Here is a 25,964-nt window from a genome sequence, read left to right as displayed (position 1 = left end):
ACTCACACACTGGTGTGAATGTGTTCACAAAAACTGAATCTGACACTTTACTCTTATTTATACAAAAAAAGAAGCATTTAAAGAAAATGGGCAGTATATATACATACTATATTTATAAGTAAGAAAAAAGTTACAGAAATTCTAAAGATACTGTACCAAGTACTAAGTGCAAAACTGAGTAGTGCAATAAGCATATGTGAGGAAGAAACTGTCTCTGTGTAAATGCCGGCAAAGCCACTTTACTTTGCACTTTTATTTTGAAGAGTACCTTAGCACTTCCTCTTTTATTGTGTCAGACTTCCTGTTCTGTTCTCGGTGAGGCGACGCAAACACGTTGCTTCAGAGTGAGTAAAAGCGTTTGTTTTTGAGGGTACTCATGCAAAACTATGTGTTTTATTTATCTGTCACATGCTATAACTTTGAAAGTTTACTCAATGTGGTTGAATTCGTTTTTTATTGTGTATGCATGTCATTTGTTTGTGGTGTGGAAAGACTGGCTAAGAGATGCGCATGGAGGAGGTTGGCTAGCTGATTCAGCATGATTAGCACCCTTGGAAGCAGAAAGAGGTTGGTTAATGATTGCAAACGATTGTTTATGTATTTAAGACACAGAAAGGTTGTTGTTAATTCATTTTATTAAATGCTGTAACATAAATAGTTTAAAAACTATTGATTTATGTCAATATCACTATTTGGGTTAATCAAAATAATTTTCTATAGTAAAATGCGAACATTTCTGCATTTTCTACTTGAATGTTTAATGGTATTTGTTTGTGCATCTTTATAGTTTTCACGGTGCCATATTGTCGGTGGTTTAAAGAGGAGAGAATAAAGTTGCATCAGTCGAAGCTCTCTGCGTCACGAGTGGTAATTCCAAGTGGGCAGCTACAGTGAAAACTCTTTGACTGCAAGAGACCTGCCATCCCTGCAGAGAACCTGACACCATTTCATCAGAGATCCAGCTACCAACCTGTTACCAGCCAGCTGATTCCACTCGCATCCACAAACTGCACTCGCAAGGTTAGAAAGAACAGCATACTAAAACTCAAGACTCCAGATACTGAAAGAGACATTGACTGCCAAGAAGAAACACGGGACTGCTTACACACATGCACAAGCTTAATGCATAACTAGAAACTCTTTAAATAATGTTACGAGGCCAAATTAATTCATGGACTGCCAACACATAATATTCCTGAATCTGGTTAATGTTTCTTGGTGAGCGAAATGTGTTTTTTGTGGAATAATAATTCACAGGATGTCTGTTTATGAAAAGGTTTAAAAGGTGAAGCTCATTAGCTAATTTATGAACATTTGTTGTTGCTGTCTTACACTAAACATACCTTTGAATGTCCATAATCAGTAAATGTTTGACATAGCGTTACTCTGTGGTAAAGATTAACTACAGCTTTAAAGTATAGTCAAGCAGTAAGGCAATCAAAGCTACAATCAACTTAAGGCAGCTACAGAAACAAAATGTCACTACCGGAAGAGCAAACAGACAACCCCACAAACGCACCATGTGAATCCAGCTCATCAGAAGAAGAAACAGACAACCCTATAAACGCACCATGCAAATCTAGCTCACGTGAGAGAAAATTAACAGAGAAAGGCCTAGAGATGCAAAAGCACGATATCAGAAAGCGTGAAAAATCATTCAACAAGACTTATAACTCTTGGAAGCTCGTAGCAAGGGAAACTAGAACAAAACTGAAATCCCTCTGCTCAGCAGAAGACCTCAATAAACTGCAGCAAAACATTGAAGCAAAGCACGACGCTGTAAGTTCACAGTATGAACCTATCCTGCGTAACAGTAACACCACACCTGACATTGTCAACAAAATGGACGCCTGTGTTACGCTAACAAAGGAGGTATTTAACCTCATAAGTGACCGTCTAAAGACCGTTCATGAGGAATATAATAACCATCTTGAGAAAGAAAGAGTAAGAGAAGTGTTAAGCAAGAACGAATATGGGTCTGTTTTTGGCAACAGCATAACAGAAACTGCAAGCTCTATAGAGTTGTCAGAGCAATTGAGCCGTCACTCTGGCTCATCCTGTACCCGCAACAGTAGAGTAGATGCAGAAGCAGAGCTTGCTGCCAAGCTGGAGCAATCAAAGGCTATGGAAGAAATTCAAGCACAGCAAGCACATCTTCACAAGTTAGAAAGTGAATGGAAACTCAAAGAGGCAAAAATGTTGTCAGAAATTAAACTAAAAGAGGTGGAAATGCAACAACAGTTGGAACAAGAAAGAGCAAAACTACAGCAGTTACAAGCAGACAAAGAAGTTGCTATAGCAATAGCTCGCGTGAAGGCGTACAACAGCCTTGAAGGGTTTGAGAACCACAACGGGGAAATTGATAGTAAAATTAGCTCTGCTTGCTACAGAAGGCAAATTGAACCTCAGCTGAATCCAAATGCCGCATCATTCCAACCCCACCAAGCAATTCCAGAAATGACAACGACCCAGGAGTCTGTCAGCTTAGCACAAGCAATCGCTAGCTCATTAAGTATGAATCGCTTGCCAGTTCCTGAGCCTGCCACATTCAGTGGGGACCCTTTGCAGTTCACCGATTGGAAAATGTCATTCATTAATCTGATTGACCGAAAACCCCTTCCAGCAAGCGAGAAGATGTTTTATCTGAAAAATTATCTCGCAGGAGAAGCACGCAAAGCGGTAGAAGGTTTCTTTTACCAAGATTCAGAAAATGCATACAAGGGAGCATGGAAGGTCTTAGAGGACAGATATGGGAACCCATTCATTATACAGAAAGCATTTCGTGATAAACTCATGAGATGGCCGAAAATCAGTGCAAATGACCCACTAGCGCTACGAGAGTTTGCTGATTTCCTCAAAGGATGCTCTGAAGCAATCCCACACGTCAAAGGACTAGCTATCCTAAACGATTGTGAAGAAAATCACAAATTGCTCAAAAAACTGCCAGAATGGATCGTGCGCAAGTGGAGTCGAATTGTTGTAGATGAACTTGACGAATGTGGCACCTATCCAAATCTTGCATGCTTCACAGACTTCCTGAGTAGAGAAGCACGGATAGCTTGCAACCCGATAGCTTCTCCACTGTTGATGAATTTCAAACCTGTAGATGATCGAATCCCAAAGAGAGCCAAAGTCTTCAACACAAACATGCAACCAAAGAGTTCCGCTCAGGAGAAACAAGACACAAACATTAGTAAACCAAAATCACCTTGTTCTGTTTGTAAAGGTGAAACTCATGGAATCTCAAAGTGTCCCATCTTTACAGCTAAGAGTGTTGAAGATAAAAGGGCATTCATCCATGAAAACCGGCTCTGCTTTGGATGTTTGAGAAGGGGTCATGTCACCAAAGATTGCAAAAGGCGACACACGTGCAACATTTGTGAACGTCGTCATCCAACCTGCTTGCACGAAAACAGAAAGCGAAACCCTGCAGAAGCAGTAACAAATAGCTCCACTCCCAAGGAAGAACCTGTAAACCAGGAAACACACAAGGTCATGTCTCATACATCAACACAACGCGTTTCGGCTACCTCAAGTATTGTCCCAGTCTTTGTGTCTTCTGTACAAGAACCACAGAGAGAAATACTCACCTATGCATTGCTGGACACACAAAGTGACTCAACATTTGTCTTGGAGGACATACTTGATAAGCTGAATGTGGATGTCCAACCAGTAAAACTGAAACTCAGTACCATGACGGCTATTGACACAGTCATCTCGAGTAAGAGTGTTCATGGTTTACAAGTTAGAGGACTCCACTCTGAGAGTTGTATCCAACTACAACAGGCTTATAGCCGCGACTTTATCCCAGTGGACAAGTCGTACATCCCAACAAAGGAAACAGCATTACTGTGGCCTCATCTCAGAAGCTTGGCGGAAAAGTTGCCGCCTCTCCAAGATTGTGATGTAGGGCTCCTGATTGGATATGACTGTCCATCTGCGCTGGCTCCTCTTGAAGTCATCATAGGTGACAAGCATGAACCCTTCGCACAAAGGTCAGAACTAGGATGGAGTATAATTGGCTCATCAAACCCCCACCTAGACAGACAAGGAAACCAAAGCTTTGTGCATCGGCTCACAGTAAAAGAGTTGCCTGTTCCATCAGCGACAGATGTTCTAAAAGCCCTGGAATCAGATTTTGCTGAGAGAACCTATGAGAACAAATATGTGTCCCAAGAAGATGTCCATTTCATACAGTTCCTCAGTAATCACATCACACAAAGGGAAGACGGACATTACGAAATGCCTCTCCCTTTCAAAGGGAACAGCCCACCCCACCTGCCAAACAACAAGAGGTTAGCCACGGTACGTCTACAGTGTCTCAAGAAAAAACTAAAGGCCAACAAACAATACTACGATCAGTACCGAACATTCATGGAAGAAACCATCAACAGGGGTGATGCAGAGCCTGCTCCTATAGCATCTCAGGGGCAGACCGAGTGGTACCTGCCACATCATGGAATCTATCACCCCAGGAAGCCGGACAAACTAAGAGTTGTTTTTGATTGTTCCGCCAAATCCCATGGTGTCTCTCTAAATGATACCCTATTAACTGGACCTGATCTCATCAACCCTCTGGTTGGAGTGCTTTGCAGATTTCGGAAAGAAGCCGTGGCCGTAATCTGTGACATTGAAAGAATGTTCTATCAATTCGCTGTCACCCCTGAATCCAGAAACTATTTGAAATTCCTCTGGTGGAAAGAAGGTGATTTGGAGAAAGAACCTCAGGAGTACAGAATGGCAGTTCATCTGTTTGGAGCTGCATCATCTCCAGGATGCGCCAATTTCGGTTTAAAGCATCTTGCACGACAACATCAAACCGACTATCCTCTAGCATCAGCCTTTGTGGAGAAAAACTTCTACGTTGATGATGGATTAGCCAGCGTTTCATCAGTTGAGGAAGCCAAAGAACTGATCATTCAGTCACAAGAGTTGTGCAGAAAAGGAGGCCTGCGCCTTCACAAATTCAACTCAAATGAAGAAGCTGCTCTCTCCAACTTAGACCCTTCTGAAAGAGCAGCAACCATTGAACCTCGTGGGTTTGACCCATCCCCTTCAGAACGCGCTCTTGGCATTCAGTGGTCGATAGAGGACGACACCTTCAGTTTTAACATCAGCCTGAAAGATCAGTCTTCGACTCGCCGTGGTTGTTTGTCCGTCATTGCCTCACTCTACGATCCACTTGGATTTATCGCTCCATTCAGCCTAAGTGGAAAACTTATCCTACAAGAGCTTTGTCACAGAGGCATTGGATGGGACGACCCACTCCCAGAAGATGTGAAGCCACGGTGGGAGAAATGGATAAATGGTCTTTTCAAGTTGAAGGAGGTCTCAATTCCAAGATGTTACCACCCACACGACTTCCAAAACATTGTCAGAGTAGAGCTACACCATTTTTCGGACGCCAGCTGCTTAGGATATGGTGCATGTTCTTACCTGAGATATAAAAATGACAAAGACGAGGTTCATTGCAGCCTTGTGATGGGAAAGGCAAGGGTGGCACCCTCAAAGGTCACAAGTATCCCGAGGCTTGAACTCGCAGCAGCGGTGGTTTCTGCAAAAGTAAGCGTCCTGTTAAAGGCTGAGCTTGACATGAAAATTGATGATGAGTTCTTCTGGACCGATTCCCAAGTGGTACTTGGTTACATCAACAATGACGCTCGCAGGTTCCACATATTTGTCGCAAACCGTGTTCAACTCATTAGAGACAACAGCAATCCCAATCAATGGTATTATGTGGACACCTCAGAAAACCCAGCGGATCATGCATCCAGAGGGCTTCATGTTTCAGACATCCACTCTACAAACTGGCTGCAAGGACCAAAGTTTCTCTGGGAACGTGAGTTACGTCTAACACCCAGCACTCCAGCTGAGTTACTTGTTGGTGATCCCGAAGTCAAGACAATTCAGGTGCTCGCAACTGACGTCAGTACCTTCAATGATATTCTCGATCGCCTGAATCAGTTTTCATCTTGGACGAAACTCATAAAGGTGGTTGCAAGAATCAAAAGACTGAGGTCTCAACAAAGGCATACTGAACATGCAACGATCGAGGAGCGTGAGAAGGCTGCTGAAGCAGTGATAAAGATCGTACAGCAGCACGCCTTCCCTCATGAAATAAAAACGTTTCAAGCCAAAGGTGACCTTCCAAACTCAAGCTCTCTCTTCAGTCTTGACCCCATCTGGTCTGATGGACTCTTGCGCGTTGGTGGGAGATTAAAGTGGTCGTCTCTTTGCCACAAAGTGAAGCATCCACTCATCTTACCAAGCAACAGTCATATAACCAAGCTCATTGTGTCCCACTACCATGCTAAGACATGCCATCAAGGTCGAAGCCAGACACAAATGGAGCTTAGAGCAAATGGATTCTGGGTCATTGGTGGGAGCAAGCTGGTGGCCAAAATGATACACACCTGTGTGCTTTGCAGGAAACTTCGACGACCTACAGAGAGCCAGCGAATGGCTGAACTCCCTAAAGAACGTCTTGAAGCCTCAGCACCCTTCACATTTAGCGGCATGGACTGCTTTGGCCCGTTCATTGTGAAGACAGCACGCAAAGAACACAAAAGATATGGTCTGATTTTCACGTGTCTGTATTCAAGAGCTGTCCATATTGAGATGCTTGAAGATTTGTCAACAGACTCTTTCATCAATGCATTGAGATGCTTCATCAGTCTTAGAGGAGCTGTCCAACAATTACACTGTGACCAAGGTTCTAACTTTGTTGGTGCCAGGAACGAATTCAAGGAAGCACTTAAGCAATGCGACGCCAAGCAATTGGAGACCTTCTTATCTGAAAAACAGTGCGAATTTGTCTTCAACGCCCCTTCTGCCAGCCATGCAGGAGGTGTCTGGGAAAGGCAAATAAGAACGGTTAGGAATGTGTTGAATGCAACCTTCGCACAGTGCCCAGGTCGGCTTGATGATGCCTCCCTCAGAACGCTGCTATATGAAGCCATGGCTATTGTCAACAGTCGCCCATTATCAGTTGACGGAATCAACGATCCTCATGCACTGGAACCTTTAACGCCGAATCATCTCATCACGATGAAAACAAAGGTTGCTCTTCCACCCCCCGGAGTGTTCATGAAAGAAGATTTGTATGCTACAAAAAGATGGAGAAGAGTCCAATACCTTATTGAACAGTTCTGGGGCCGCTGGAAAAGGGAGTATCTGCTCAACATATCAACAAGGCAAAAATGGCACTTACCTCGGCGTAACCTCAAAGTCAATGATATCGTTGTTATCAAGGACGACAATCTCCCACGAAACCATTGGCAACTAGGTCGAGTTGTGGAGACCTTTCAAGACCATGATGGCTTAGTCCGTCGAGTTAAAGTGCGAGTTGGAGAGAGAAAGCCTCAAAGAAAGCAAGATGCCCCTTCTAAACCTTCAATTATTGAGAGACCAATCCAAAAACTAGTACTACTCCTTGAGAATTAAATAAAACAAAATATGTTAAGACAATAATAGTTATGTTTATACACTACCTCAATGCATAAAGTACACTTACCTGTATACCTCTAATAGTTCAATTCAGTCATCCATCTATTAGTATAAGAAATCCTGTACAACTCACTTGCTTTGTGAATTTGTTCGTTCATTGTATCAGGATTTGGTGGGAGTGTAAATGCCGGCAAAGCCACTTTACTTTGCACTTTTATTTTGAAGAGTACCTTAGCACTTCCTCTTTTATTGTGTCAGACTTCCTGTTCTGTTCTCGGTGAGGCGACGCAAACACGTTGCTTCAGAGTGAGTAAAAGCGTTTGTTTTTGAGGGTACTCATGCAAAACTATGTGTTTTATTTATCTGTCACATGCTATAACTTTGAAAGTTTACTCAATGTGGTTGAATTCGTTTTTTATTGTGTATGCATGTCATTTGTTTGTGGTGTGGAAAGACTGGCTAAGAGATGCGCATGGAGGAGGTTGGCTAGCTGATTCAGCATGATTAGCACCCTTGGAAGCAGAAAGAGGTTGGTTAATGATTGCAAACGATTGTTTATGTATTTAAGACACAGAAAGGTTGTTGTTAATTCATTTTATTAAATGCTGTAACATAAATAGTTTAAAAACTATTGATTTATGTCAATATCACTATTTGGGTTAATCAAAATAATTTTCTATAGTAAAATGCGAACATTTCTGCATTTTCTACTTGAATGTTTAATGGTATTTGTTTGTGCATCTTTATAGTTTTCACGGTGCCATATTGTCGGTGGTTTAAAGAGGAGAGAATAAAGTTGCATCAGTCGAAGCTCTCTGCGTCACGAGTGGTAATTCCAAGTGGGCAGCTACACTCTGGTGGCTGGTTTATTTATTTATTTTTTAAATGACATGTTTTGTTGAAAAAGGACATGTTTTAATAAAGTACACTGATATTATTTAGTCAAAAAATAATATTTTGTTTTTCAGTCAGATAACAAAAAGTGAACTCGGTGGCTTGACAGTGTATACATAACTTAACTTATTTACATTACATTCAATACATATTGTGAAGCAGAGGGTCAACCTGATATTGTGCAGTACATGGGAGATACAGCAATTCAGGACTGGTGTTACTTAAATTCAGGGTGGAGGGGGAGACAAAGCTAATCTATTTATTCCATATTTTGTCTTTTCGAATTTTTAATTATAATGTCATTTTTTTCCATTTTAAATATCTTAAAAACCACATTGAACTCAAGTGTTGGCGGAGTTGGATTTAGCCAATATCTGGTCATTGATTTTTTGCTGGCTGCTAATAGCGCTTGTAAGAGCTTTGTGTCCCCTCCCCAGACCAAACCAGCAACCAGGCCCAAGTACAAATTTACAAAATTAATATCAAATTTTATCTTAAAGACCTCATACAGAGTTTTATGAATTCCCAGCCAGTAGTTTTTTAAATTAGGGCAATCCCAAAAGATATGGTAATGATGTGCCTCTTCTGATCCACATCTTCTCTAGTTTGATGAGGGGTTTTGAAAAATCTAATAATATTCTTCCAGCAGTGGTCTCTCCAAGATAATGAACTTGTTGAGTACCAATGAAAATTACAAGTCCTCTCCCAGTTCTCGTTTGTTATACCCATCCCTGATTCCAATTCCCATTTGGTCTTAATATTATGAGTAGTATCCTTCATTGCCTGAAGAAGCACATTATGTAGTTTGGAGATTGCCTTTCTCAGAGAGCCAAAATATGCTAATTTAACTATCTTAAAAATTCCTGACTCAACAGAGTTTGGGTTTGGGATATTGAATGTTTGTTAAAATAATGTTAGAACCTGAAGAAATCTGCTTGTCTTAGGCCATTTCTTGCTTGTAAAGATTGAAAGCTCTGTAGTGTCCCTTTATGTGTGAAGGAATGGAATGTTGTCCACTCTCTATCCAAGACTGAAATCTTATCGCTTTCATTTGGTTTAACATCTGTATCATAAGTGCACCAAGTGTTTTAGTATTGGTTCACTACCACATACTTTGTTCTGCTTTATTCTATTATTTCTCTCCCACTGAAAACGTCCAGATGAACAGAATCAGTTTTTGGAGATTTACTTACCTGGATGATAGAGCATGCATCAAGACCACTTTATTCCATATTTTTAGAGTATGGCTTATCCATGTTCCTTTACCTTCTAGTCGATCTGCTAGTTTTTTGTTCGCAGTTGAGGCTTGTAGTTGAAATTTAGAGGTTGTATTAAATTCTATGGATTTCTACTTAGCTTTCAAATCAGGGTTACACCATTGCAGCAGGGGGATGACCTGAGATGCCTAATAATAGTATTGTAAGCATGGGAGCATTGCCCCACCTTTTGCCTTGCTTAACTGTAAGATGAATACGAAATAAAGCTCGAAGTCCATTTGTCCAATTCCCCAAACTGTGTTTGACTTACTTCAACAGGTAAAGTTCTAAATAGAAATAGGAATCTGGGGACTACGTTCATTTTCACTGCTGATGTCCTTGAACTTAAATTTAAGAAAAACACCAGATTCCACCTATCTGAATTAGATTTCATGGCCTGTGACTAAGGACCATAATTTACCTGTGTTAGATTAGAAATGTTCTTAGTTAGAATTATTCCCAAATATTTGAGTGTTTCAGCTTCCTAATCTATGTTATAATTATCTCGTAAAGTTTTAGACGCTGTATACTTTAGTGTGATTACCTGTGTTTTGTTTAGGTTTAGTTTATAACCGGACAGTTCTCCAAAGTCGGATAGAGAGGACATCAACTCCTCAAATGATTTTTCAGGTTCCCTCAAAAAGACCAAGATGTCATCTGCATTGCAACTTTTTGTTCTTCCCTGGCAATTGCGATACCTTTAATTTTTGTATTGTTTCTTATAAACTGACCAAGAGGCTCAATATAGAGTGCAAATAGAAGTGGTGAGACTGGACAGCCCTGCTTGGTCCCTCTTTCCAAAGTAAAAGATTGAGATAGATCTCTGTTGACTTTCATGCAAGCCCTTGGTTTATCATAGAGGGATTGTATTATTGAGATGAATTTATTGTGAAAACCAAAAGTCTTCAAAACCGTATAAAGAAAAAGCCATCTGACTGAATCAAAGGCTTTCTCAGCGTCCAGTCCCACCAACACTGCCCGCACCCCATCTCTGTTTATTTGTTCCATAACATGTAGAGAGCGCCTTATATCGGCCAGTGTTTGCCTTTGATGGATGAAACCACACTGGTCCAGGTCTATTATATCAGGAAGTCTCCGTGCCAAAATTACTGTGAATAGTTTATAATCCAAATTTAATACACTGATCGGCTGATAACTGTTACTTTCCATCCTATCTTTTACCCTCATTGGAGATAACTGCTTCCTTCCACGTAGGGGGTAGTTTAGCCTTTTGCATAATCCAGTGAAATGTTTTCAGTAAAATAGGATCAAACAGTCTCTGTTTACGTAATTTATAGGCTAACACTCGATTTGCTTCCTAGAGAGTAATATTTCTGTTTTAAAAAAACAATTTCTTTTGAGTTTCTTGTGTATAGATTGTATCAATTTCACCCTGTATTTCTTTTCTTTCTTTCTTTCTTTTAAATCTCAGAATTACCTTTGTATCCATCTTCTCGTTGTAGTTGTTTTAACTTTGCCTGAAGGTTGACTAATTTTTGCAGCTTTATCTTTTTCAGATGAGAGGTCATTGCAGCACAGCAAGAAGGTCCTGAGTTCAGTTTCACCATCAGGCCGAGGTCTTTCTGTGTGGAGTTTGCATGTTCTCCCCGTGCTTGCGTGGGTTCTCTCCGGGTACTCCGGCTTCTTCCCACAGTCCAAAGACATGCAGTTTGTGGGGATAGGTTAATTGATTATTCCAAATTGCCTATAGGTGTGAATGTGAGTGCGAATAGTTGTCTGTCACTGTGTGTTAGCCCTGCGACAGACTGGTGACCTGTCCAGGGTGTACCCTGCCTCTTGCCCTATGATAGGCTCCAGTGCCCCCAACAATGAGATGGGGCTATGATCTGAAAGATCTATCGTTTTAATTTTACATTGCCTTACTCTGGCACAATCACTGCTAAACATAAAACATAGTCTATTCTACTGTAGAATAAGTCCTACGGGGACAGGAGTAGCGGGTTTTGTCAGGGTTCGTGGGTTGTTTTCCCAGTATTTTCAGTTCATTCATGTTCAGTCAATTTTTTACTTGTTCTCTGTCATGTTCGGAGGCAATAAGACGCAGGGTTCTCAAGCACGAACCACTTTTTATTCAATTGTAGCAGCAGTGTACGTGGCTACATCAATTTCTGGAAAACACATATACACACCGGTCTCCTAGCGACCTCTAGTGGCTGCCCTCATGGTAGCCTTACTAGGACAACATAAACAGATTTCACAACATCTCCCCCTTTAACAAAAGTACTTTAAACATAAAACAGTGTTATCAGAACGCAGGACATCACAGGGGTAGACTACCCTCAGTCCTGATAAGGGATTATTCTGCCCTTAGAACATAGAAAGGAGATAGTCCTCAGTCTCTGAATCTGAGAGGTACTTTAATCTCCCGCCCCCTGGAAGTCACTCTCACAGGTGTGGTAGGGTGGAGAGGAGACCCCGGGACAGGGATTGGCAATGTCTGCCTTACTGGTGGTTCTTGGGAAGCGGCCGCCCCTTTAGTTGGAGTAGTCGGTGTAGCTGGAACAGTGCTCTGCTGCTGCTCCTCAGGATCAGCGGTGCCTGGGACAGGCTGAAGGTGTCGTCTGTTGCGGCGAGTCACGTTCCCATTCGCCATCTCCACCAAGTAGGATCTCGGCTCCTTAGACTTACTGATGACCTTGGCTGGAGTCGTCCACCCCTTTTCCCCGTCAAGCTTCACTACAACATCCTGGCCTGGGAGAAGCTCAGGAAGTGGACGAGCTGAATGTCTGCGGTTGTAGAAGTATCTGTAAGAGTCCTTAGCTGCAGCATCTCTTTGGCACACTGTGTCCCTATTGACTGGACTGGGCAGCAATGTCTTTTCGAGTACTGGGACGGTGGTGCGGATTTGACGTCCTGTCATAAGTTGAGCTGGGCTTGCACCGGTTGCTGCAATTGGTGTAGAGCGGTAACTCATTAAGGCTAAGCAGGGGTCAGGCTGTTTGAGAATGTACTTGGCCGTTTGGACAGCTCTTTCAGCAGCTCCATTTGACTGGGGGTAATGAGGGCTCGACGTAGTGTGGGTGAAGCCATAACTCAGTTTGAAGTCTTGGAACTCTGATGATGTGAACTGCGTCCCATTATCACTGACCAGTTCTAACGGGATGCCCCATCTAACGAACATGTGTTTAAGCTTGTTAATGACCTGTCTGCTGGTTGTTGTAGTGAGGGAAGCAATCTCAATGTCTCTTGAAAAATAGTCAACAACGACAAGAAAGTTCTTACCCTCAAGCTCGCAAAGATCAGCTGCAATCTTTTGCCAGGGGCCATTGGGCAGAGGAGTAGTCACGAGAGGTTCCTGTCGCTGTGTAGGCTTGTGCTCTCTGCAAAAGTTGCATGACCTCACCTTATGTGTTATTTGAAGTCCAATGTTGGGCCACCACACTGTTGATCTTGCGCGCTCTCTACATTTAGTTAGTCCTTGGTGGCCTTCATGTAATTGGTCAAGGACACTGGGTCTAAGTGCTGTGGGAATTACGATGCGATCGTGGTAGAGCACTAGACCATCTGATTCTGAAAGGTGGCTTCTGGCTGCATAAAAGCCTTGCAGTGGTGAGCTCTTTGCCATTCTCCGAGGCCACCCTTGTCTGATGAAGATGATTGCTTTTTGAAGCTCTGGGTCCCTCTGTGTAGCTCTACGAATTTCCTCCAACTTATGTGACTTGATAGGTTTGCTTGTCACTACGTTGCTCACATATGCCTTGACCTGGCTGTCTGTCTTGGACGGGTAGCATCCATGCAGTGGATGTCTGGAGAGTGCGTCCGCCACCACTAACTGTTTACCGGGAACATGCTCAGCAGTGACATTGAATTGCATCAGTCGCATCAGCAATCTCTGACATCTCAGTGGCGTTTTATCAAGGTCGTATGAGTTGATCAAAGGCACCAAGGGCTTATGGTCAGTTTGTAGACGTACATGACCCATGCCTTGGATGTAGCGGGTAAAACGTTCGCAGGCCCAGACAGATGCTAAACACTCTTTTTCGATCTGCGAATATCTTTTCTCTGCGTCTGTGAGCGTGCGAGAACAAAAGGCAACAGGCCGTAACTCCCCGTCATTGTCCTGTAACAGTGCAGCACCCAGGCCATAGCTGCTGGCATCCGCACTGACAACTGTTGGTCGGCCTGCATCATAATAACAAAGTGCTGGTGCAGCCACGAGCATTGCTTTTGCTTTATTGAATGCTTGCTCCTGAGGCTCGCCCCACACCCATACAGTCTCTTTTTTGAGTAGATTGGAGAGGGGGTGCAGCACCGTGGACAGGCCTGGCAGGAATTTTCCAACATAGTTTATTAATCCGAGTACCTGCCTGAGTTGTTCTACATTGGTGGGGCTGGGCATCCTGGCAATAGCCTCCACCTTGCCATCATCAGGTTTCACACCATCCGCACTGATGATGTGACCGGACAGTAGTTCATTCTTTCCAAAGTGGCACTTGGACCTGTTGAGCTTAAGTCCTGATGCTTTGATTGTCTGTAATACTGCACCTAAGCGTTGGTCATGTTCCTCTTTGTTAGCCCCGAAAACCAATATGTCGTCCATCACGACGACAGTCCCCTCTAGGCCCTTGAGCAAGGTGCTCATGAGCCGCTGGAAGATCTCGGGTGCTGAAGTTATGCCAAATGGCAGGCGTCTGAAGCAAAACCTGCCCATGGGAGTTATGAACGTGGTTAGTTTTTGGCAGCTGGGATCCAGTGGTATTTGCCAGAACCCACTGGAGGCATCCAAAGTGGAGAAAACTTTAGCCCCTGCTAACTTAGGAGTTATGTCATCCAATGTGGGCAAGATGTACCGTTCACGCTTTACTCCCTTATTCAGACGTTTTAAGTCCACACACACCCTGACCTCATCCTTGTTGCGCTTTGGAGCAGGCACCATTGGTGCACACCAGTCTGTTGGCTCGGTGACTTCCTCAATGATGCCAAGTTTGAGCATGCGCTTTATTTCCTTTTCCACTTTTGGGAGGAGAGGAAAAGGCACCCGGCGTGGGGTGGTTACACTGTACGGCACTGCATCTTCGGTCAGCTCGATTTTTACAGGTTCACAGTTCAGCAGGCCAATTTCTCCGAACACATCCTCTGTTAAGTCACTACTGATTTTGTTAACTCTAGTGACTAATCCCATGTGCTTTGCTACTGTCTTCCCCAGTAGGTTACTTGCATATTGCCCTTTTATAACTGTAATCCAGTACTGGTACTTTTGGCTTTTGTACACTGTAGTAGCAAGGAATTTACCCATGCACTTGACTTTTCCACCAGGGCTGTACACAGTTGGCTTACACTGGATAAGTTTGGGTCTCTGCTGTAGCTTATTAAGGGTCGTTTCTGTCATAACAGTGGTGTCTGCGCCTGTATCAATTTTGAAATCAACTGGACTGCCATTTACCAATAGCTCAATGTCCCAGTCGGCATCTGAGCCTGACTCCTCAATGACTGTTGTTTTTGGCTCAGTTACTGCTCCCAGGAAAAGCTCCCCTATGAAGAATGAATCCTCATCTGAGTCCTCTACAGCCTCAGCCCTGACCTCTTTTAGCATTTTGGTTTTGCATACAACTTCAAAGTGTCCCAACTTATTGCACTTTCTGCATCTTTTATTGCGGGCTGGGCAGTTTTCTCTTTTGTCATGCACCCTGTTGCATCTTTGGCATTTTGGTTTACTCTCACCATGTTGTTGCTCACGTACCTGATGAGGTTGGTAGTAACTCCTTCTCATGCTGTTATAATGCCTCTGTTTCACCTCATTCACCGTGCTTTCCACTCGGTCTGCACTTTGCTATTTGACTTTTTCACTCTGGCGTGCTAGTTGAATGGCTCTATCCAAAGTTAAGTCCGCCTCGAGCTGGAGTTTTTGTGAAACATCTTTGTCAATTAATCCAATGACGATACGATCCCAGATCTGCTCGTCTTTACTGCCGCCGAACTCGCAGTGCTGCGCGAGCTCGTACAGGCTCCGCACGAAAACCTCGACAGTCTCCCCGGCCCTCTGGCTCCGTTTGTGAAAACAGGCACGGTCGTGGATAACGTTTCTCTTTGGGACAAAGTGCTCATCGAACTTTTGTATAACCAGATCATACTCAAACTGCGGACTTGGCCTGGCCTCCGTAGCAGCAGGAAACACAAATGAGCCATATATTGGTTCGGCATCTCTCCCCATGGAGTAAAGAAGCGAGTTCACCTGCACTTCGCCGCTCTCCATCCCTAGCTTGGACGCCACTCGAAAACGGGAGAATCTCTGCCGCCATATCGGCCACTCTGCCGGCTGTGTAAAGTCGAACGGCTCCGGAGGTCCAAATTTAGCCATTTCTTCGTGTAACTCGGCGTGAAGTCCTCAATTCTGACACCATGTCATGTTCGGAGGCAATAAGACGCAGGGTTCTCAAGCACGAACCACTTTTTATTCAATTGTAGCAGCAGTGTACGTGGCTACATCAATTTCTGGAAAACACATATACACACCGGTCTCCTAGCGACCTCTAGTGGCTGCCCTCATGGTAGCCTTACTAGGACAACATAAACAGATTTCACAACATTCTCATTTCCTGTTTTTCCTGTGGCAGCTTGTTTCATGTGTCATTAGCCAGGTTATGTTCAGCTGTGTGTCTCTCATTCATTCAAGTCTTCAGTTTCGACTTGTTCACCATCATGTCATTGATGTTGTCTACGTCGTCTGTGTGTCCAGTCCAGCCATTTCAGTTCAGTCAGTCCTCCGTTTCATGTTCTGTTCATCCAGCCTTCACCTACCTGTGAGTTCAGCGTTTGGGTCCTCCTTTCCTCGCATCCACACACGACATCCCCTGACAGGTACAGTCCCTGCTTTTAGGATGTAACTCTCTCCAAACATCAGTTATCCCCAATTCCTCCATCAATAAATTCTTTTTTTTTGTAAGAGCATTTAGGCTGATAGATTCTCCAGACACATCTAGTTTAGGGTTCAATCTAATATTGAAGTCACCTCCACAAATTACGATACCTTGTGAATTCACCATAAGTCAAGTATTTGTTTATATACTGCCCAGTTGCTTCCTGGAGGAATATACACGTTTATATAAGTCATTTCCAGACCTTCAATTTTGCCCATAATTTTTTATAAACCTTCCCTCCTCATCTGGTAGTTCTCATATTTGTTCTTAATTAATTGTATTTGAAATAAGTATAGCAACTCCTCTCCTATTTCCTGCCTTGTATGAAGACGAAAATATGTCTTATCTTTTCAATTTAGAACTCCATTTACATTAAAAGATATTACTTCAGTTGGTTCTCCATGCTTTCATACATTGCAATTTCCCTCTTTCTCCCTCACTTCATACTGACCCGGTCTGAGGGAAAGCCTCCAACCCAAAACGAGTTGCAGTTCCCTCTGCTGTGACAACAGTCATGATGGTCCTCTTCCCCTCTTGTCCCTTTACTTCGATCGAGTTGCTCAACAAATTTATGTTAAGTCTGGCTCTTTATCTTGTCTTAAACTACTGTCACCACTACTTAAATTCATTTGTTGTTGATAGGATTAAGTTTAACTGGTATTATCCGGTGATGAACGTCTGAGCACTTGCAAGTTCTCTTTAAAGCTGCTTGACTTCGATGCCTCCGACGTCCGCCTTGTTTGCACAGGCTGCCATGCTCCTCGCTGAATCCTCTCTCAGAGTGATGCTGGTGGCTGGTTTAAATAAACAGCGCTCTGCCTGAAGGCAGCAGTTTGAACAGTTTATGTCTGGGATGTGAGGGGTCTGCAGAGATGTTTTCTGTCTGATTCCTAACCCTGGACCTGTAGAGGTCCAGGGAAGGTCAGGACTGATGATCTGCTCTGCAGACATGATTGTCCGTTGCACTCTGGCTCTGCCCTGCTTTGTGGCTTCTTCAAAAGTCCACTGTCATCTCCACAGTCTTGAACAGGTTCAGGTGGTTCTGACTGCACCAGTGGAACAGCTTGTCCACCTGTTATTTGTATGCAGACCAGTGATGGTGGTGTCATCTGCAAACTTTATTATTTTCAGAGAAGGTTCTTCTGAGGTGTGGTAATTTGTGTGAACGGAGAAGAGCAGAGGGGAGAGAACACACCCCTGGGGGATGCCGGTGCGTGCTGATGGTCTATGTGTGGGATGTGATCCTCACCTCCTGCTGCCTGTCCGTCAGGGAGCTGGTGATCCCCTGACAGGTGGAGGCGGGCACAATAAGCTGGCCGAGCTTCCAGTGTAGGATGTCTAGGTGTTGAAGGCTGTAATCATGCAAAAGTGACTGGCGGAGTGATGTTTGACTATCCTCTCCTTTACTTTCTAATCTCTCTCTCCTCATTCCAATCATTCAAGTCATGTACAGTTATTAAGACAGAAATAACTTCTCTCATGACTGGCAGATAGTTTACTGTGGTTTTCTTTTCAAAACTGCTGCCTTCTAAGGCAAAATATTACTAAAATATCTCAAGAAAATGCTACCTGAAAAATAAATAAATAAATAAATAAATAAATACATAAATAAATAAATATATATATATATACAGCCATATATATATATATATATATATATATATATATATATATATATATATATATATATATATATATATATATATGGCTGTATATGTGTGGCATGTCTTTATCCCGTCTTCCTTCTCTCTCCCCAACCAGTCGCAGCAGATGGCCCCGCCCCTCCCTGAGCCTGGTTCTGTCTGAGGTTTCTTCCTGTTAAAAGGGAGTTTTTCTTTCCCACTGTCGCCACGCACTTTGGCGACAGTGGGAAAGACAGTCATGTAAAAAGCCCGTGCTGATTTGAGACACATTAATCAAATGTCAGAAAGTTGTCTCAATAAACAGACACTATTAAAGCTTTCTGCTTTGCTGGGAGTTGTTCAGGGATACTTGGTGATGATAATCTGTGTCAGATGTGATGATGCTGGTTGGGAGAGGGATCTCCAAAGCTTACATCAAAAGTAAACAAGTCTTTCCCTGCACAGCAAAATCTCCAGTGTTAATTTAACACTGGAGATTTTGCTGTTTGGCATTTTCCTTCTTTGGTAATGGCAGTCAACTAAGAATATTAATCTTTCATTAGCTAATAAACAGTAATAGAGATGGTCCATTTAATGAGCTGTGAAGCTCGTCCTGTTCATCTTTTCATTCCCTTGACTAACATGGGTGTTATGGTTTATTTACTATGAATATTATGATCCAGTGTGTTGTCTTTGTGGCAAATAAAACTCAGACCACAGATGTATGCAGATGATGAAAATGTCTGTAACCAGAGGTAGATGAAAGCATACATTCCTATGCAAAAAGAACAATTACACAATTATTTAGGATTACTAATTACTATAATGACACCCCTACTTTGGGGTTAGTGTTAGGCAAGTACAATTCTTGGCTGGGTTTAGTAGCAGCTCCACAAAATTAGTGTATTGTCCTCTGCAGTAATGAATACACAACTGTGTGCATTGAATGGGTTGTAATCTTAACAACCTTTAATTGAGTAAACTTTTGTTCAGCATGCAAAAGAAACATGGCTACATCAATTCTGCACCAAATACAAGTGGCTTCACGCAGATTGGGGCCCCAGTTGCTGTGACAAGCTGGATGATTGATCACCAAGTGCAGTGATTCTCTAACCTGATCAGAGAAATTACTGTGGCGACTGCCGGGCCATCTGAGCCACCACAAAATTAAATCCACCCAGCTCATCATCTTAGTGACACTCTTGCAAAGACACACACACAACTCTTTCCACTCATGTCAACACATACTGGGAACTCATCTACACTCAGTCACTCTCTTCTTCCATCTCTGTGACACACACACACACACACACACACACACACACACACACACACACACACACACACACACACACACACTCTCTCTCTCTCTCTCTCTCTCTCTCTCTCCTCCTGTCTTTTCCACACATGCACAGAAAGAGAAACTCTCTACCAGGGCCTCAGGGGGCTCCAAGCACCAGATGATAGGAACAATGGGGGGACATGGAGACATATTAATGTACTAAACACTTAATGAACCTCCATCTAAAGCAGAGAGCAGAGGCACAGGATGGTAAGGAGAGGGAATGAAGACGAGGGGAGGAGGGAATAGTGTTTATTAGTTTACAGCAGATTAATGGGGATAATCATTTAAGTGATGGAGATGGATTACCCTCTCAAAGCTGGCCTTAGCTAAACACACTTACCCACATACAGCCACAAAAACACTCCTTCGCACAGCTGATAAACCAGGTGTGTGGATGGTATAGATTCAGTGGTACATGCTATTTAGAAAAGATAATCTTCTTTTATTTTGGTCACATATAGACCAGTCGTATCATCCACACCTTACGTGATGCAGTTTGTGTTGACTGAATTGAATTGCATCACACTGGTAGACCATGAGAAGACATGTCGTTGCAGAGTGGTATTAACTTTCAATGTTAGATTTAACAGGAAAATTAACATAACAAAAATGCACAAGTAGGAGTAGAAACTGTGGGATGATTGATGAGCAGAGCCGTCATTTACAAACAAAGACACAGCAAGCTCATTTCAATAATGGCAAACATTTTACCAGGAGCTGTGCAAATTAATAGGTTAAAAAAGTTTTATGAAAACAGTGAGGAAATTTAGATGCATGAGATGCAGCCTAAAGAAAATATGTTTTTGAAATGTGAAATTCTATAAGGAACAACTGGGAACTGTGCAGGGTCTTGTAGGTTGAACCTGAATTAGTACAAACTATTCCACTGTATGAACCTGAAATCTGTGCGCTACAAGTGACCTGTTTGACTTTTAGAACTCAAAATACAATTAACTGTAAATGTAAATAAATAAAAATAAAAAATGTAAATAAAATTTAGACAAAAATGAATGCAGTCATATTAAAAGCTGCAATCTTCATTGATTTCCAATAGCAAGTAACAATGCAATTTCATTGTTCTCTGACAATGACAATAAATAAATAAATAAATACTAAATACTAAACAAACAAACAAAAAAAAATGACTTGAAAGTTCCTCCGTGTCTCTGCACTGCTGAGAAAAATAATGTTTCTTTAATAAAAAGTTTCACTGTTGGCTGATCTGAGGGGATCCAGTCAAACTTTATTGCAGTGATTTAGGACAATTTAGGAGCATATTTTCTGAGAAAAATATTTGATGTAATGTGTTTATATTGATTGAAATTTCCTTAAGCTTTATCGTTATTAAGCCAAAGTGAGCTAGGCTTAGCTAATTGTACTTTCATCTACACATGAACCAAATTTACAGACTAGGTTTGGATACCTGCTGTCACTTCCGACACAAATGAAGACATAAAACTAAACAGCAGTGACGTTTGTAGGGTTACTGAAGTTGGGCTAGCTGGTATATAATGTTGTGCTACGTGACCGCTAGCGACACAGCTATGTTAGCATAACATAAACAGTGAAGCTGAAGGATGAAGGCTAACACTTGTCCACTCGATAAAAGTTAACGTGAAGGTTCCTGATGGTTAGAGACAAATGCAGTCGTATGGCAGGATGCTGTACACGGACCAAACTTCAGCCAGGAGAACAACTGAGATAATCCATCCACAATACGAGGTTAGTCATTAATGTACTGCTGCATGGGCTGTAGTTGCATGGGAAGGTTTTAAAAACTGAGCTTCAAAATGAACAGTGATAATAAAAACCGAGAGAGGACAACAGTGATCACTGACTGTTTTTAGGGGCTTGTTCAGATTAAATAGAACAAGATACAAAACATTAAAACATGTTAAAAACAAAACACCTTAATAAACAGAGAGTAGTTTGGACCCGGAAGCAGGATTCATCAGGTCATCACCTGATGGATATCTCACCTGCTGTGAATGTTTTAATGCAGTACAGATGTTATTATTATCACTTGTCACATCTTGTTTACAGATAGATCTTTATTGTCACTGTTACAAGAACAATGAAACTGTTTGGCATCTCTCCATAGGCAGCATGTAGATTTATGACTGACAGGGACTAGAAAGAGAGAGCAGATTTCTCCTGTATTGGCTTCCCTTCATTGGCTCCCTGTTAAACCCACAATTCAACATCCTGCTCCTGAATCTGAATGCTCCCTTATATATCATACCATAGGCCCAGGTTCTTGGGGCTTTCCACGATGCATGTGCTTCTTCTTCACTTACTTTTGTTACTATGTAGTTCCCTCTAAACACACTTTGCATTTAACCATATATTATTACTATTAATCTCTAATAGTCTTTCACAGTGTGCCCTTTGCACAGCCTTCATTCCCTCACATTCAACCATTCATGGAAGATGAGCATCCCTTCCTGACCCTGGTTCTGCCAGAAGTTTCGTGCAATTGAAAACAAGCTTTTCCTTCCTGCTGTTGCCAAATGTTTGCTTATTGTTGGATTTTTTCTTTTATTATTTTGGTGCCTAACCAAGCCCAACCCTGCTTAGCTTCCGAGATCAGACGAGATCGGGCGTGCTATAGATTTTTAACCCCCTTCTGTTTTTTCTTTAATGACACTACCGTTCGCTTGCTTTCATGTTTTGGTGTCTGGGCTGCACGGTGGTCAGCACTGTTGCCGCACAGCAAGAAGGTCCTGAGTTCAGTTCCACCATCAGGCCGGGGTCTTTCTGTGTAGAGTTTGCACGCCCCGTGACCCTGAGAAGCGGATGGATGGATTTTGGTGTCTTTACCTTACAACATAAAGCACTTTTAAGGAATTTTTGCTGTGATTTGGTGCTATAAAAATAAAGTTTCCCTAACTGAATTTACAAACTTTGTTACTACCTGTCACCTGGATTTTTTGTTTCTTCTAATTCTTTTTCAATTCAACTTCAATTCAATGTTTTCATATGGCACCAAATCACAACAACAGTCGCCTCAATGCGCTTTATATTGTAAGGAGACGACCCTAGAATAATTTCCCTTACTTGCTTTACAGATGGCTGTACATACTCACTGTTGTACATCTCTGCTGCCTACATCTACACATGTTGACATTGATTTTTGAATAAAAATATCTAATTTTGATCCATAAAAGACCTGTTGCCACCTATTTTAAGATCATTCTCCCTGTTCTCCTCTATCTTCCTTAATGATATGGACTCTTAAGGACTTACAGCCACTTCTTCTTTTGTCTGCTAGGAGAAGTGTTGTCATCAGTTGTTGTTTTAGGGTAGACTGTACACTTTACCAAAATATGCCAAGTTATTGGCTAATAGGTTTTAGGGTTCCATGATTTCAGCTTGTGAGATTAAGTTTAGTTCAACTAAATTTAATCTCACAATCCCAAATCTTGTGTGGAGCACGATTAACACGGAGTGATTTTTCCCCTCAGAATTCTTAGATGAACTGGGTAGACGCTGCCATCAACAGCTAGCAGAAACTACCCATTACTCCAACTTTAAGTGGTGTTTATATGGAACACTTGTGTGTGGATCCTTGCCGTAAACTAAACTCAGCATCAGTCTGATTTACTCTGCTCTAATCCAAACGATTCAGGAAGGCTATTTACTCACATTGTGTACCCCTGTAACCCTGGAAATATAGGAGACAGGGGAGATGGGGGTGGTGTGTATGTGTGGTGGAGAAAGTGGGGGATGCTGAAAACAGAAGAACAGATTTCTTTCTTCTGTGTGTGTGTGTACGCATGTGCATGTGCATGTGTACATATGCAGTGGTACCTGTGCTCTGTCTCAATCTGTCAGCTGCTCTGACACTGAGATCTATCTTGCAACAGTGGGGCAGGAGACAGGAAAACCAAAATAGAGGAGGGTAATTAAACCACTTGGTGGATGGCGTATGTGTGTTTATGTGTGTGGGTGTGTAGTGACTATTTTTTATGTATTTTTCTCTGTACTTCTGTTTCAACATTGTGTGTTTATATGTCTGAGTGTCAGACCGAATGTCTGTTTATATGTGTGTGTGTGTGTGTGTGTGTGTGTGTGTGTGTGTGTGTGTGTGTGTGTGTGTGTGTGAGAGAGAGAGAGAGAGGGAGAGGGGACACTTTTATTGCCAGTGAATGGAAGCAATATTTTGTCTACCAGAGAATAGACATGGTTGACAAAATGTTGCCCTAATTTTCTTCAGGGAGCAGCGAGTCTTTCCATCAACTCCACATCAGTGCTAAACTCAATCACCTCGCAGGGTGAGTGACAGACTCTTACCATGGTTCATATTTGCATTAGCCTAATGTTTATTTAAAGCTCCAAAACAAAAGTAATTTTATATTATTGACCTGGCTATCAGGTTAGTTTGAGGAGTGGAGCAGTTTGCTATAAGCCATATCGAGAGGCTAAATGTTGGAATTTCTTTAGGTTTCATTAATACTTAAGCCATTCAATGCTCAACATGTCCTGATAAAACAGAGAAGACTGGCGGACTCCAGCTTTACCTCTAATTGCTGGTGAACTGCAGGGAACTGCAAAAGTTCTTGAGGTTAAGAGAAAGCCTGCTTATATTTAAAATATTGTGTGTTTGGTTCTGAGTGTAGCGTTTTGAGTGTGGAATTTCATAACAGCATAACAGCAAGTGCTATGACATCTCTTCGCATGTCTTGCATACTTGCTGATATGAGCTGGAGTTGACTCACTAAACTGTAAACAGTCAAGGGTGTTCCTGTTCAACTAGGGTATTTTACTCACAGGGCCTCCACCAGTCTCATTAGTCAATACCTTTGTGTACCCAATTTCTGATTTTGTCTGTTGCCTTAGATCAAGACACCTTTTTAAAATGTCCTTAGCAGAGTGCTTTTTCCACCCACTGCATTCATCCTTTCTAAACTAGACTCCACAACGGCTCTCTGAGGCCAGACTAAACGTTCGGATTTTGGAGTAGACGATTAACTGTAGCACCTCCAGTTTGTATGCAGAAAATGTTTCTTTGCACTGCATCTCTGTCATTAATGTGGTCCACACGAGACAGTGTGTGACCTATATTTGCATGCTTTTCTGACTGTAATTAGATAACTGTGCATGACTTGTTATCTTGTAATTAAATCACCTACAGCTGAACATCATATTTAAGTTTGCGAAGTTGTTCTAAATTGCACAGATCTGGGCATATTTGGCATATATATTGTAATTGCCTGTACCTGTGTCTTGAAAACAAAGCAGCTTTTATAAATCTCCCATAAAACTAAACTACACCTATCAGCATTATTTGGGGATTAAGTTCCCATCCTCTTTTGCCCTCTTAAGTAAATCTGGTAAATCTGACCCTTAGTGAGTGACAAATTAATGTTTTTAAGGGCAAACTGTATGGCTGGGTGCCTGAGTTTATCAGCATTGGGTGTGACCTGCTCCAAAAATAATGCATTACTGTAATCACATAATGCAACAAGTTACTATGCTTAATTCAGGAATGGTATTACAGTTACAAAAGTTCCTTGGTTATTTGGACACCAGGTGAATAAAAAGAAAAACAAACAAAACAAAACACAAACAAGCATAAATGTGTTTAATGATTCCTGCACACTTACACTACAGTCGGTTGATTTCGGTTCATGTGCAGAAGGAGGACAGTGGTGGAGCAGTCTACAATTTTTGGACAGTGGACATTACTTTTATTTTTACTGCACAAAATGACAAGAGTACAACAGTAAGGTGTACATTTTGTCTAGGACAGAAACCATTGAATTGTATCTTCACATACACCATGCTATTATACAAGGCTGTATAATAGATGAGAAAATAAAAATAAATGTTAGAGGGCTGAATGCCATAAACATAATAAACAGGTTGCACAAATTTTTGAGTTGAGCCTTTCTCCACATTATCACACCTTGACTAAGCAACTCATTGTAGTTGTTGGGCCAACTTACTGTTTCTCTTTGGGGTCTAGTTGGTACGACTATTATACTATTCAAAATGTATATGAAGTCACTTAATTTTGTTGGAGTTGTTGATCCTTCCCTGAGAGCAAGTTGGCCTAACATATATTAGCATGTAGCTGTCAAAAAAGATAAGATAAAACTTTATTAATCCCTCGGGTGGGTTCCTCTGGGAAATTCGGTTTCCAAAAGCACAGCACCGACAGAAGTTACAGTTTCTTTTATTATTATATTATAATATTACACACACACACACACACACACACACACACACACACACACACACACACACACACACACACACACACACACACACACACACACACACACACAGAGACAAATATAAATAAAATATACGAAGGGGATAAATAGAATAAATAGGAATAAAAATAAAAATACAAGTGAATTGCACATTTCAAGTATTGAGGTCTATTGCACCATTGACTGTTAACAAAAGTATGTTAAAAAATGTAATATGCAAGAATTTAAAAAAATTGACACTATACTATTTATAATGTTTTTATACTAGACAGTGTAAAGTTTGAACTCAGTGAATGAATCTAAAC

General features: G+C 41.8%; 1 protein-coding gene and 1 long non-coding RNA gene across 4 annotated transcripts in view; both read left to right on the top strand.

Moving 5' to 3' along the window:
* LOC146656459 (uncharacterized) overlaps nucleotides 1–25,964 on the top strand; it is a 132,050-nt gene that overhangs the window by 64,896 nt on the left and 41,190 nt on the right. The window lies entirely within an intron of this gene.
* On the top strand, nucleotides 224–8,291 carry LOC146656462 (uncharacterized). Of its 3 annotated transcripts, XR_014914309.1 has the most exons (5): nucleotides 311–344; nucleotides 493–567; nucleotides 788–1,020; nucleotides 7,901–7,975; nucleotides 8,196–8,291. XR_014914309.1 is itself a non-coding variant. In XM_085427876.1 (2 exons), exon 1 carries the CDS (start codon nucleotides 6,346–6,348, stop codon nucleotides 7,441–7,443), a length of 1,098 nt encoding a protein of 365 aa, XP_085284002.1. In that variant the 5' UTR covers nucleotides 6,294–6,345; the 3' UTR covers nucleotides 7,444–7,975; nucleotides 8,196–8,291. The 3 variants fall into 3 exon arrangements, 1 of the variants encoding a protein (XP_085284002.1); XR_014914308.1 differs by having other exon boundaries at nucleotides 224–567; XM_085427876.1 differs by lacking the exons at nucleotides 311–344; nucleotides 493–567; nucleotides 788–1,020 and having other exon boundaries at nucleotides 6,294–7,975.

The sequence above is a fragment of the Rhamphochromis longiceps genome, linkage group LG13 (assembly GCF_057381845.1).
Source record: "Rhamphochromis longiceps isolate RC_006_pf linkage group LG13, R_longiceps_female_GT1.1, whole genome shotgun sequence".
Classification (NCBI taxonomy): domain Eukaryota; kingdom Metazoa; phylum Chordata; class Actinopteri; order Cichliformes; family Cichlidae; genus Rhamphochromis; species Rhamphochromis longiceps.
Note: the sequence above shows the minus strand (reverse complement) of the source record. Positions and strands in the feature narration are given on the sequence as shown.